Source organism: Lagopus muta, chromosome 2 (genome assembly GCF_023343835.1).
Source record: "Lagopus muta isolate bLagMut1 chromosome 2, bLagMut1 primary, whole genome shotgun sequence".
Lineage (NCBI taxonomy): Eukaryota > Metazoa > Chordata > Aves > Galliformes > Phasianidae > Lagopus > Lagopus muta.
In genome coordinates, this window is record NC_064434.1 from 107026962 (window position 1) to 107039454 (window position 12493).

The 12493-nt window shown below is 40.3% G+C and overlaps 1 protein-coding gene across 8 annotated transcripts in view; it reads left to right on the top strand.

The window, feature by feature from the left end:
• The window catches only part of EML6 (EMAP like 6), a 109501-nt gene that overhangs the window by 88609 nt on the left and 8399 nt on the right, over positions 1-12493 (top strand). For 5 of the 8 annotated variants that reach the window (XM_048935211.1, XM_048935213.1, XM_048935215.1 and 2 more), the window contains 9 exons: positions 3524-3602; positions 4835-4964; positions 6106-6204; positions 7537-7557; positions 7936-8109; positions 9020-9228; positions 10834-10991; positions 11230-11344; positions 11868-12056. In XM_048935211.1, coding sequence (XP_048791168.1) covers positions 3524-3602; positions 4835-4964; positions 6106-6204; positions 7537-7557; positions 7936-8109; positions 9020-9228; positions 10834-10991; positions 11230-11344; positions 11868-12056 — 1174 coding nt within the window. Of the gene's footprint in view, positions 1-497; positions 1943-3523; positions 3603-4834; positions 4965-6105; positions 6205-7461; positions 7558-7935; positions 8110-9019; positions 9229-10833; positions 10992-11229; positions 11345-11867; positions 12057-12493 lie in introns of those variants that run through there. The other 3 variants (XM_048935212.1, XR_007374866.1, XR_007374867.1) reach the window with 3 other exon arrangements.

Consider the following 12493-nt stretch of genomic DNA (forward strand, 5'->3'; position numbering starts at 1 on the left):
TTATGCCATGTGCTCTAAAAACATGAGCTGTTCATCCCATCCCATGGAATATATCATAACGCTTTCCTGGGTCTTCTTTCTCTCTCCTGTAATTTCTATCTAAAGGCATTTGACTCCTTTACTGCAGGGGGACCCTGTTCTCTAAGATCACCGCTTCCTCAAGGTGCCCCACTTCTCTCCCCTGTCCGCTCCCCCATTTCACCCAGCTTCTGCTGTGCCCATCTGCTGCTCTCTGTCCTCATGCTGCCCATTCACCCCACCCAGGATTTAGGCTCCTGGTCTTGGCCATTCCGTGTAGCCTTACTGGGAAAGTGAGAGGCAGTGAGTTGTCACTTGCACCTTCTTACATTCTGGCATTAAGGCCCATAAGGGGAGAGGGTGAGATTTGGTCAGTTTCAGTCTGGAGTTAGCTCACTGCTGCGTACCCGTGGATACCTGTGTAAGTGCATAATCAAGATAATCAGCAGTAACAGAAACTTTATTTGCTGTATTTGCAGTACTTTGAGAACTCAAAGCTCTCTAATGTCTGACTGTGTCTTATCTTCCCTGGAACTCGTTCATCCCATAACGTAATATAAGCGCATTTACTTTACATCACTGAAAAGAAACCGTTAATACTTGTATTATGTTTTAACTTGCTTTCCTTTGGAGGCAGGGAATTGTCAAGTAAGTACTAACAACACAGCACAGAAAAAGCACAGATTGCTGTGAATGTACAGTGCAGATTGCATAGGCCATAAAGGGTAAATATTTGTAACTTCCTACAGCACGAATTTCTTGTCTTGACGCTGCCATCCTATGTATGAAAGTAGATTAGGTGTAGTCATAGATTTGCTACAAATGAAAATCAAATTGGTGCTGCTTTACATTTCTTTTATTGAGGTGATTATAAGGCAACGAATGCGTGTGTATATATACATACATATATATGTATATATGAATGCACACAACGTTTGTGTTTGTGTGTACTGTGAACAGTTATATATTCAAGTACATGTGTGTATGTGTATGTTTCCAAATTAAATCTCATGTTTACTATCTAGTGATTATCTGTCATGTCATAGTGGTAGTGTTCTCTGCTTTCATGAAAAATTTTGGCTTGCTGTTGTCATACACTCTAGAAGATATGCCCAGGTAAAGAAATGTAGAAGTGATCCCTCTGAAAATTACGCTAAAACAGAAAAAAGAGCAGGAAGCATACAAAAAAACGATTGATTCTTTTCATAAGGCCTGATTCAAAGGCCTTAGTAAATCTGGGTTGAAGTGGTGTCTGCTTTTCTAGCATCACATAATGTTTTTATTTGGTAAGACAATTGAGTTTTGCAGTAGCTTCCTCCATCCCTTTTCTATGGTGATTGCACTGCTATTGAATCCAATTACCACCGATGGTTACGTAACAACTTGATCGACCACTCAGAGAGAATAAAGGTACTTGTTTCCCTGTGAACAGCAAGTACAAGCTGTCCTGTACATAAGTTGGCCTCCCAATGAACGATTATTAGGCTAAATTGCAAGTTGAGCTAGGAGAGAAAACAAGCATCCATTGTGTGAAACTTTACAGTGCTTATGAGGCTGCTGAGTTTCTAGCAGTTTCCATCCCTGTCAGGTACCTGAAAATAGAGAAACTCATGGAATCACATTCTGCTTCAGTATAAAGTGAGCAAGAAGCAGTGATGTAGCTTCCTTTCCCCCCCCTGTTCTGTAGGATCTTAAGAATATAGCCAGTAATGCCAGGGTATGGTATTCGTGAATTTGTAGACTGGTGCACTCTTTAATTTCTGTTTTAGTTTTTGCTGGCATGCTTGAATAGCATGTTTTGTGCCACGAGGGAATGACTGATCAACTCTAAAAATGCTTGTGCATGAGTAAAGTGGTCAGAAATATGCCTAAACTGTATTAAGTTTTTTACTTGGCTTTGTTTGCTGCTTACAAGGGGATCAAGGTAACTCTTTTACTCTTTCAACATCACAAGATCTAATGTACTTTTCCAGTATTAATGAGTTTGTTTGTTTGCTTGAGAAGCGAGTTGGTTTGTTTATTTTCAGTCTGCTCTGTCTTTTTTAGAGCCCAGCTTTTCATGCTACTTATTCCTGCAAAATAAGCCATGTAGCAGTGCGTTCTGGCTATGTGTTTCATCAACTGCTGTCCTTAAGAGCTTTCATAAAAATGCAATTCCAGATAAATCAGCTCTCATTAAGCAAAAGGGATTTCATTCCTCTGCAGTCATTTTTGCAAAACAGGAGTTACTGAGAGTCACAGTAAAAGAACAAACCAATCTAATTTTTTCAGCGTATAAATTTTATATCAAGTTCATTCATTTTTGAAATCTTAAGCTGTGAAAATGTTTTCCAGATTCGAGCTTAAATAAATTCAGGCCAGGTTTAACCCTGCCCCCAGAATCTGCTGTTAGTGTTTAATGGCGTGAACTGTTTTTGTGTGAATAACAGCAGCCATTGAGTGATGTTTTGGAGCAAGCATTTAACCATAACATCAGTTTTGATTCTTTTGCTATCACCTCTTCTACCCTGACCTTCTCACCAGGCCCATATTCTAGCTAAAAGCTGATCAAACGTGATGAAGGCCAAATTTCTTGGGGTGATTTTGCTGGTAATCCACTGCGATGTTTTGGGTCTGTGCTGTTGCCAATTGGGTTAGAATTTAGCTCTCCTTAATTCCTGTTACCTGAAAGGGATAGTCATTGCGCCCAAATGAACCTAATGGTCATCCTGAGTGAACCCAGTGCAACAGGACTGTGTTAGGTATGAACTTCTATGGGTCCAACACGCTCTGCTCCTCTTAGGTTTGTGCCTGTTCTTTTTTCTTAGAAGGATCAAGTTGAATATCCCCTTTGCTGCCTCCCTTTAGTCATATGTATGTTCACTGTAGCCTCTGGACTTGCAGTTAGAGCATCTCATAGAAGTAAATGTTCTCTGTCTTTAAAAAGACCATTTACACAAGTAATTTTTTTTTCAGTCCATGTTTCCCATTTGTCTTTTTAGTTACTTTCAGCAACTGTAGTTATATAAAATGCTTTGCTGCCCTTAGCCTTCCTCAGATTCATACAGTAAATGACTTACACAGACTAAAATGTAATACTTTTATCTTTAATGTGATTTTGAAATGATTTTATTACTGCCAAGTCAAGGTTTTGTGATGGGATTTCTCAGAAGCAAGGCTGGGGAAAGGTCAGCTGCCAGCTGTAGAAAGTCTTTTAGATCATTCCTGAAAGCAGCAATGTACTGTCAGCCAGTACTCAGGGATTTTCCAAAGGATTTAAATCATTAGAATTTAAACAGTCATTTTCAGGTGGTCTGTTTTGCCACTCCGCCCCGAAATCAACATGAGTGTTGTTTCTGCTCTCCCTATCAAAATGCATATGATTACTGTGTGTGTTATAAAATGCTAAAAGCTTGGTATCAAAAACACATAGTTGCAACTGGCCGCTTTCTGTACTTAAAACATATGCTGTGGTTTTGCTTTCAAACATATTGATTGGCTTCTCTTTTAAACGCGTTTCTTTCAGGCCACCAGTTAGCAGAGCTGCTCCTCAGCCTGAAAAACTGCAGAAGAACAACATCAACAAAAAAAGGAAACTGGTTGAGGTCAGACTTAGTTGTATTTTTGTTTTCATTTGCTTTAGAAGTAATGTGTGCTGGGTTAAACTCATCCCTGTTATGAGGGTAGCTGAAGTTGTGTAGGAGTAAAAGAGAAGGGGAAGAAATTTCTACAATGTGCTCTCAGCACTCCTAGCAAACACCAGAAGACATGATAGCCAGCAACCTGTGGCAGAAGGGACTTCAGATTCGGATATGGCTGACCTGCAATATCAGATCTCTCCAAATCCAAAATCTGTCTCTGGATTTGAAGAACACTTACAGCTGAGATGTATGTTTAACTGCAGCAGAACCCACTAGGTAACCCCAGTGAAAACATACTCAGAAATTGCATTTTGCACATGCACCATTACACGCATGCTTTTGGATGATGAGATTTGCTAACTTATTTTGGAACACGCCCTTTCCTCACACTGTAGGCCCTCTCTCCTCCCCACCTATTTGGAAATGTGCTGAGAAATGAATATTCTGTGGATGATGTGGTCCATTTGTAACAATTGCTTGGTCTGTCACTATTAGTCAAATTGTTCAAAGCAAGGTGGAATTATGTTAGAGACAGATGCATTAACTCTGTCTTCTGGGCTAGAACAGCAGCTTTAACAGCAGTCCATTACCCATCACTGTTTTCCTAGAGGAAATCTCTTTGACAGTTGCTCTTTGTAAGATGAAATGTCCAAGACGCCTCCAATTAATGTTTTAATAATGAAGTTGCTTGTAGCCTGCCATTGCCTCTTATAAGGACCTTGGTGTCAGAATTTGTTGTATTAAAATGTAACTGTTTATGAGAATGACTTTTGAAGACTCCTAAAGTAGAAGTAAATGTATTTGCAAATAGCTGCTCAGTGTAGATATTAAAATGTAACGGGCAGATTCATAAATTGGACCTTTTTTAAAGTTGCCTGTATTTCTAATGGTAATTAAATACTATTTTCAGATCTGGTTGAATTATTAAAGAAATAATAATGCAAATGTGTTGCCTTACTTGACCGATGGCAGCTTTGTATGTAGTCCATGAGAACGTCATGCCTCAGTAAATGCAGAAAAGTAAAGAAAGAGGGACAACTGATTAATTATTGTTTAATTATCCTGTTGCTTGGACAAGATGTTTGTGTCTTGTGTAATAATTACCTGAGGTCTTCACATGCATGATTCAAACTCTTTAACCTCTTTCTTTGTTCTTTATTTCACTCTTATTCTTTTTTTCTGTTTTGCTTGTCTAGGAGCTGGCTTTAGACCATGTTTTTGGATACAGAGGATTTGACTGTCGCAACAACCTTCATTACCTAAATGATGGTGCTGATATTATTTTCCACACAGCTGCAGCAGGCATAGTGCAAAATCTTTCTACTGGTAATTCAACTTGCAACAGTACTTTGAGATTAAAAATTACTGTGGAAGTGAAACATTTCTGTAGGAAAGTCACGCTTTTGTAACATTCCTGCAACTCCTTCGTATTTTGTATCTTCTGAAATAATGCAAAGAAATTTAGATGGCTATTTTAGCAGACTGTCAAGTCCTCTTATTAAGGTCATCCTGTTAAGCCACCCGACTCATTTTAGTAGGTATGAGATTCTGTTAGGAAGCGTAATACTAAGCTGTTCTATTTCTGCAGCTGTGCCTTTCTAAACTTCACACTGAAGGCATAGGGATGGTTTCTCAGGTTGCATGGGATATGAAATGTCGAGCACTCCTGACGGTTTTAGGAGCAGTAATTGTTCCATTTTGGGTTATTTTAGCAAAATCGTGCTCCAGGGAAGGATCCATTTCTATGCAATACAATGTGAGTAAATTGCTCTTCAGAAGGAGTAGAAATATTCTGTGCTTTTTTGGGTAGTGACAACTTATTCTGCCCCGAGTTGTAGCTCTCCACATAGCTTAAGAAACAAGCCTGGAATTAATGGCAGTTTATTATTCCCTCTTGGTCCTCTGTGGCACCAAATAGTGACAGCACTTCACTCAGCTCTGCTGCCAAGGAGAGGCAGAGATAGATGGTGTCACATCTGCTGACTTCAGGAGACTCCTTGCCCTGCACAGCCTCTGGCCCGTGGAGCTGGGAACGCCTCCCCAGATGCTCTTCCTGGCCTTCCCTCTGGGAAGATGGTGCAGAGCAGAAACTTCCCAGGGTTTAGCTTTCTGCTTTGTTTCCTGTTGACTCCTTTGATTAAGTGGGAGAGCTGGTCTGTGCATTTGGCAGTTCTGCTTTTTTCTTGTGGTGGTTACAGATGATTAGAGGATGATTCCTGGGCTAAGTCCTGGTAGCTAGTTGTCCAATCCTGCTTCATGTATATGCATTAGTGGTTACTCACAGCTTGTTTGGAAATGGTGCCTGGAAGTGAAAGCAAAGCAGCTCTTGGCATACTTATTGCTCTCCCCCACGCATCCCCTAGAGCCCAGCATGAGCGTACCAACAAGCTGATTAAATATTCTTTGCTTCAGTTGTGGTTCTTTCTTTGAGAATGTTGTGAATAAAACCACGTTTGAATTTTATTAGGAAGCCAGAGCTTCTACCTGGAGCATACTGATGACATTCTCTGCTTAACTGTGAATCAGCACCCAAAGTACAAAAACATTGTGGCTACCAGCCAGATCGGTAGGTGACTCCATGTACCAATGTCTTACTCAGAAATTGTCAGGGGCACTGATTTATTTTGGGCTTATCTACATAGAATTTTTACTGGGATTTACCACTGTCACTTTTTTCTTTTTTTTTTTTGATCTTGAGAAAATCCTGAAGCTTAATTATTTCTGTCATTTCAGTCTATCTACAGCAGTTTCATCTCTGATCGTGTCATTGGATTTTAGAGTTAATTGTACTGCAAGGATATTTCAGAAAACAAGCGTTTTTGAACAGCACTAAATCTTCCCATTCATATGTAATTATAAGCTTCACAGGATTTCCTCTTTCTTTCCAGTATCCAAAGCACTGTTTAGCCATAAAGCACTTAGCTGTGAAAATAGAATAATGACCATTTCCCTTGCAGAAATTCAAAACTAACACAAAAAAGGAAAGGGTTAGAGTGGAACCTCAGCAGAAGTTACGATGCATGTAAGGCTGATCCTGAGACCATATGTATTGATATGTTATTTACATGAAGAGTCCCATGAAATTACAGAGTTCAGAATTGTAGGGGCTGGAAGGGACCTCTAGAGATCAGTCACCAGTGCCTTTTGGAGAAGTAAAAGCTGTAGGGCACATCAGGACTGTTTGTCCCAGGCTTACGGAGGGATGTGTTGCTTTTCACTTATACCAGGGTAATGCTGGAATAGTCAATGTCATGAATAACAGAGTCATTCTCATTCATTTCAGTCTGAAAGCAGTGACTTCTGTAATATATAACTTTATAACAAAGCTGGAAAGTGGCAGTAGGTGAAGGCCTTGGCAAACCATCTCTGCTGCCTGTACGGAGCGTTGTCTTTTCAATTGGAATGTTGAATGAAAAAGAGAATGTATTCATACAGTCAGAGCCCTGGTCCAGAATACTGATTTCTGTGACCCAAAGCAGGTGACATTGAGCCTGTCTTTTAATTCCATCATAGGAGCCCATGAAATCAGTGTTTCTGATTTTGGTTGGGATTCTGGATCATTGTAGATTCATATTAGTTTTAAATTTAGTAATCTTTAAAAGCTGCATGTCTTTACCATTTCTTTTAAATACCATTTTTAAAACTGAGAAGTACTAAATATTGTTGCAATATTTGTGTATAAAAGACAATATACTCAAAATTAAGTTCAACAATATTCCTGCTTATTTGTTTTGTTGATTTAATCCATATCCATTTTCAAACTTTTAATTTTTTTATCTTTTTTTTTTTTTTTTTACTTCTGGTGCTGATGCTGGCACTTCAGCATTAGAAACATGACTTACTTCACTTATTGTTTTCCCTTGGTGCTTCCTCATTTGCCATTGCTCTCACAATGCAGGTGATATGACAGAATTTTCAGGTAAGGCTGATTCGTTTGTGAATTCTAGTCAGCAGAGTTATGTAAAAGTTTCCTGTTACCTCATTGTATCTGTGTCAACCGCGGATACAAGTGGAACATCTACAGATAATTTCTTTTGCATGAGGTTCTTCATAAATGTTGCGTTGTTCTTTTGGCATTTGTCTTCTTCCATGAAATGCAATAATTTCCCTGGATTGTTTTTGGTTTTTTTTTTTTTCAAGACATGATTTTTTTGAGTACTTTTAATCTCAAAAAAAAAAACAAACAACCAAACTTAAGTGTCTGTTTAGGTTCAATGTTCTTGAAAAATGCATATTTTGCACTGAAGCTTTCAAGATGCTGAATTAATTTTCTTTTAATACATCTTTTTGCGTGTAGGTACGACTCCCACAATTCACGTATGGGATGCTATGAGTAAGCAAACAATTTCAATGCTACGTTGCTTCCACACCAAAGGAGTCAACTACGTTAACTTCAGTGCAACAGGCAAACTTCTGGTTTCAGTGGGAGTCGATCCAGAACACACCATCACAGTGTGGAGGTGGCAGGAAGGTAACTGGAAAGCACGCATTCCTTCAGTCTGGCAGATCTGTATGCAGTTATTTGCTTTTCCTTTCAAGTCACTGGCATAGGTTTATGTTCTTACTCTGAGTGAAATGGCTCCCTGCTGTCTCAGAATCAATTGCAGGAAGAAAACAAAGCGCAAGAAAACATCGATAAGAAAATAAGCTTAAATTTCTCTTGTAAACAGAAATAAGGAGATTACATTCAACATATAATTCCCTGAAATTGAGGGAAGTGTTTTCTTGCTATGCTGAAAATGCTCGGATTTGAAATTGCATGCAGTGCTTAGGCCTTTAAGAAGTCATTTCCAGACAATGGTTATCACAATCAGGAATTGAGAGTGTCTCAGTTCTCTAGATATTTTCCTGCTTTACTTCAAAACGTCCCCAGATTTTCAGTTTTCTCTGCACACACCTGTGCTCAGTGCCTGTCTCCTGCCTCCTCCACTGCAGGAGCAGGCATTGCATCACCCTGATTGCAATTACATCCAAAAGATGCGTAGAGAGTATCTGATATCCCTGCACAGAGCAGTTGGTTCAGGAAATGCAGCAGTCCTGCTGTGCTTTATAAGTTCACTAAGAGGAGGCACTGCTCATCTTTTGCGTGATGCAACTTGTTGATGACACTCAGTGTTTTGATGGTACTTCAGTACCTGGGAGACAAATCGTGCTATTAATATCCTCAAACTGTCAGCTGTAGTGGAACACCCAGGGACCTAGCAGGCTGCATGAATTAAAATGGTTGCTGCTTTAAATAATGTTGGGATATGCTTAGCTTTCGGCATCTGGGACAGAGTTTTCCAATCTAATACCAAGTGATTTTGTTTTATAAAATCAACCCAGAGCTTAATTTGGCAGGTAGATCTAACTGTATTTTTATGCTTTCCTAATTAAAACAGGGGCTAAAGTTGCTAGCAGGGGAGGACACCTGGAGAGGATATTTGTTGTAGAGTTCCGCCCAGACTCGGACACTCAGTTTGTGTCTGTGGGGGTAAAACACATGAAGTTCTGGACATTGGCTGGCAGTGCTTTGCTGTGTAAGAAAGGAGTCATTGGTTCCATGGAAGATGCCAAAATGCAAACCATGCTTTCTGTTGCCTTCGGAGCAGTGAGTTCAAGTTACTTGCTACAGAATTTTATAACACGTTTTTACTGAGAGATCCAGCACACTGAATGGTGCAAGAACGTGGAGATCTTGTGGAATAGTTAAACCTCTAACGTGAGACTTGTGCATCTTTAGATCCTCATTTAATTTTTCTAAATAGGGCTGGGTTTCTCTGTCAGTGCATATTTTTTTGTTAATTACAGTGTAATTGATACGGTAATTGTGTAACCTCTTTTTCCACTGACAGTGTTGGGTATGACGTGTGATTCAGCTCATGTTGACAGTACATAGGATTTTCCTGTATGTTTACTGAGGAGCCATAGCACTGTGCTTTAGACTTCATAGCGGAGGAAAACAATCTGTTCAAGGCACAGATCAACTTTTGTTTTTTAAAATGATAAAACTAACGTGCTGTGAGGAGAACATTCAAAACCAGCAGATGAACTCCATTAGCACACGTCATTTGTTCAGGATGTTGTTTTCTTCCTTAAGTGTGTGTCACTGAATCCCACTGGCAATAAGAATGCATGTCACAGGAGCATGAGTAACTTATGCTGAACAGAGGAGGGGCTGAGTACGTTCCCTCTGCTCCTTTGTGCATCCACGGGCTTTTCTCATCCAGGTCCATCTAATGCCAAAGGCAGCAGGTCATGTTGGCATGCAGCTACACTACATTTTTGCCTCTAACAGTAGCAAATTCATTTGGCGAATTCTTTCCACCAGTTTCATCACTAGATTCTTCTGTTTATTGCAGAACGTGAAGCTTCCCTGTGAGCCCTTAGCAAAGGGTTCTCTGACATTTTTTCCCTTGTATCTATCAGTGAACTTGAAGGTGATGCTGTATTTAGTTCTTTATGCTATCAGAACATGGCAACTGGGAACACTTTTCCTTCTTCCTGCCAAAGAGGAGATGAGATGCTTTTCATTTACGCAGAATTTTTCTGTATTTTTCAATACAGCTAAGCCACTTTTCCCCTTTACAGTCACTTAGGGATCATTCAAGATGTTTAAAAGGCACATACTGTTGCTACAGAATCCAGTGGGATTGCAGTTGTGCCTTTTCACCTGCAGCAAGCCTTTCCATTTAGTAGAGCACACTCCAGAAGTACATTTTCCATGCAGAATGCTCACTACTGTTTCCCGTTCAGTTGTGCAATTGCCATGGTGCTTCAATTAGGTACAAGTTCTGCACTTAGTCTTAAAGCCTTTATTTTCAGTATCTTGAAGACAGTGGGATTTCCATGGGCATGTACTCAAGAAAGAAATGTCACCTGAAATTCAGTAGTGATAACCTGCTGTCCTTGTATGCAGCAGGAGATATGACAGTACATGCATGGCAAAAGCAGCACGTGCATTGGAAATTCCAAGGTGGAAATGCATGAAGTGAATGTGCCCTACACTCTGGTCTATGTTAATTATGGTACCTCAAAGAGACACCATCATAGCACAGTGATTAAACACATTATTCTCAGTGTGTGTGATTTTAATTCCTGTGGTCATTGCATGGTTGACTTTCTCAGGAAATGCAGTACCTAAATAATTTTAATTCAAGCTGCACAAAGATGCTGAGATATTAATCACAGCAGAGATTGTTCCTATCTGTTGCAGAATAACCTTACGTTTACTGGTGCCATAAATGGAGACGTCTATGTCTGGAAGGATCATTTTCTGGTCAGACTTGTGGCAAAAGCTCACACAGGACCAGTGTTTACAATGTACACCACCCTTCGAGATGGACTTATTGTTACAGGAGGCAAGGAGAGACCGTAAGACATATTATGCTCTTCCTAAAGCACACAGCTTTCTTCTTTCTCACATCATTCTTAATTCATCAATACAAGACATACTGAATGGTTGTGTTATCTGCCACCTTTTTGTTACTTGCTTTACATTACCCTATAGTGTAGTGAGGTGTCCTTAGTAAGAAGGGATGCAGATTGATGTGTGGGATCTCTGGTAGCCCACGCAGGAGACATCTGTGTAACACAACATTCTGCTTTCCAGCACTAAGGAAGGAGGGGCCGTAAAGCTGTGGGACCAGGAGATGAAACGGTGCAGAGCCTTTCAGCTCGAGACAGGACAGCTCATCGAGTGCGTGCGCTCCGTCTGCAGAGGGAAGGTGAGAGAGCCAACGTGGCAGGCTTCACTGCGTGGCATGTGTTGCTGTGTGCTGTTGTTGGTGAAGATTGGACTGGAGACACAAAGGAGGGGACTGTTCTGAACCAGGGCTTTGCTGGAAAGGCTCCTGCAGTTCAGACTGCAGTCCAGCTAACGTAGGTGTGTGCCACACTGGTCTAACTGAGTCTAACACCTTGTTTGACATTTATATTATTGTCCAGAAGTGACATTAAGTCACCTCAGCGGTGTGAGAATCATGCTGTCCCAGCCTGTATGTAAACACTTGGATCTGAATACAAATGGCAAGGGGGAGGTCCACTGCCACCACTCAACAGTAACACCAGCATACGATATCAGATCTCCAGGCGTGAATCTATCAGTGGTTTATCTCCTGTTCTTAAGATTCTGCATGGACGACCACTATAAATTGGGATGGGTTATCACAGATATTTCTATAACACTTAGGTATCTTACTGTGTTATATTATCTGATTTATTTATTTAGTTATTTTTTAATACAAACAGGGGAAAATTTTAGTGGGAACAAAAGATGGAGAAATCCTTGAAGTAGGAGAAAAAAATGCTGCTTCAAACTTATTAATTGACTGTCACATGGAAGGGGAGATCTGGGGCTTAGCGACGCACCCCTCAAAAGACTTATTTATCTCTGCCAGCAATGATGGGACGGCAAGAATCTGGGACCTATGTGACAAAGTGAGTATTGCTCAACTGAAAATAATGCAATGAAAAGTGATAATTTGATACAGCCATGCATTTTTCCAACTGCACAACATGCACTGCTCCAGCCCTGTGTGCACCTTTGAGCAGCCAAGTAAAACAACAGTTGTGTTTGTTGTTCTGGTGCGTAGCATTTCCTGCTGTGTGGCCATGTGAAGAAGCAAGGCATTGGTGAAGTACCATGCTGCTCTTCCCAAAGGCAAGCTACTTGCAATGAGATGCAGCTGCATAAGTTTGTGTTAATGGAGTGCCTTTTGTTTTGTGTTATTTCTGATATAACACTGTAAAAAGCAGAGATTTGACCTAGAAGTGCAGACTGGTGCAGTAAGAAAGCATTTAACTTCTGTGCTGACACAGATCCATGGCTAATATGCAGATCCTCCCAATAAGCTTGCCTCACTGGCGAGCATGAC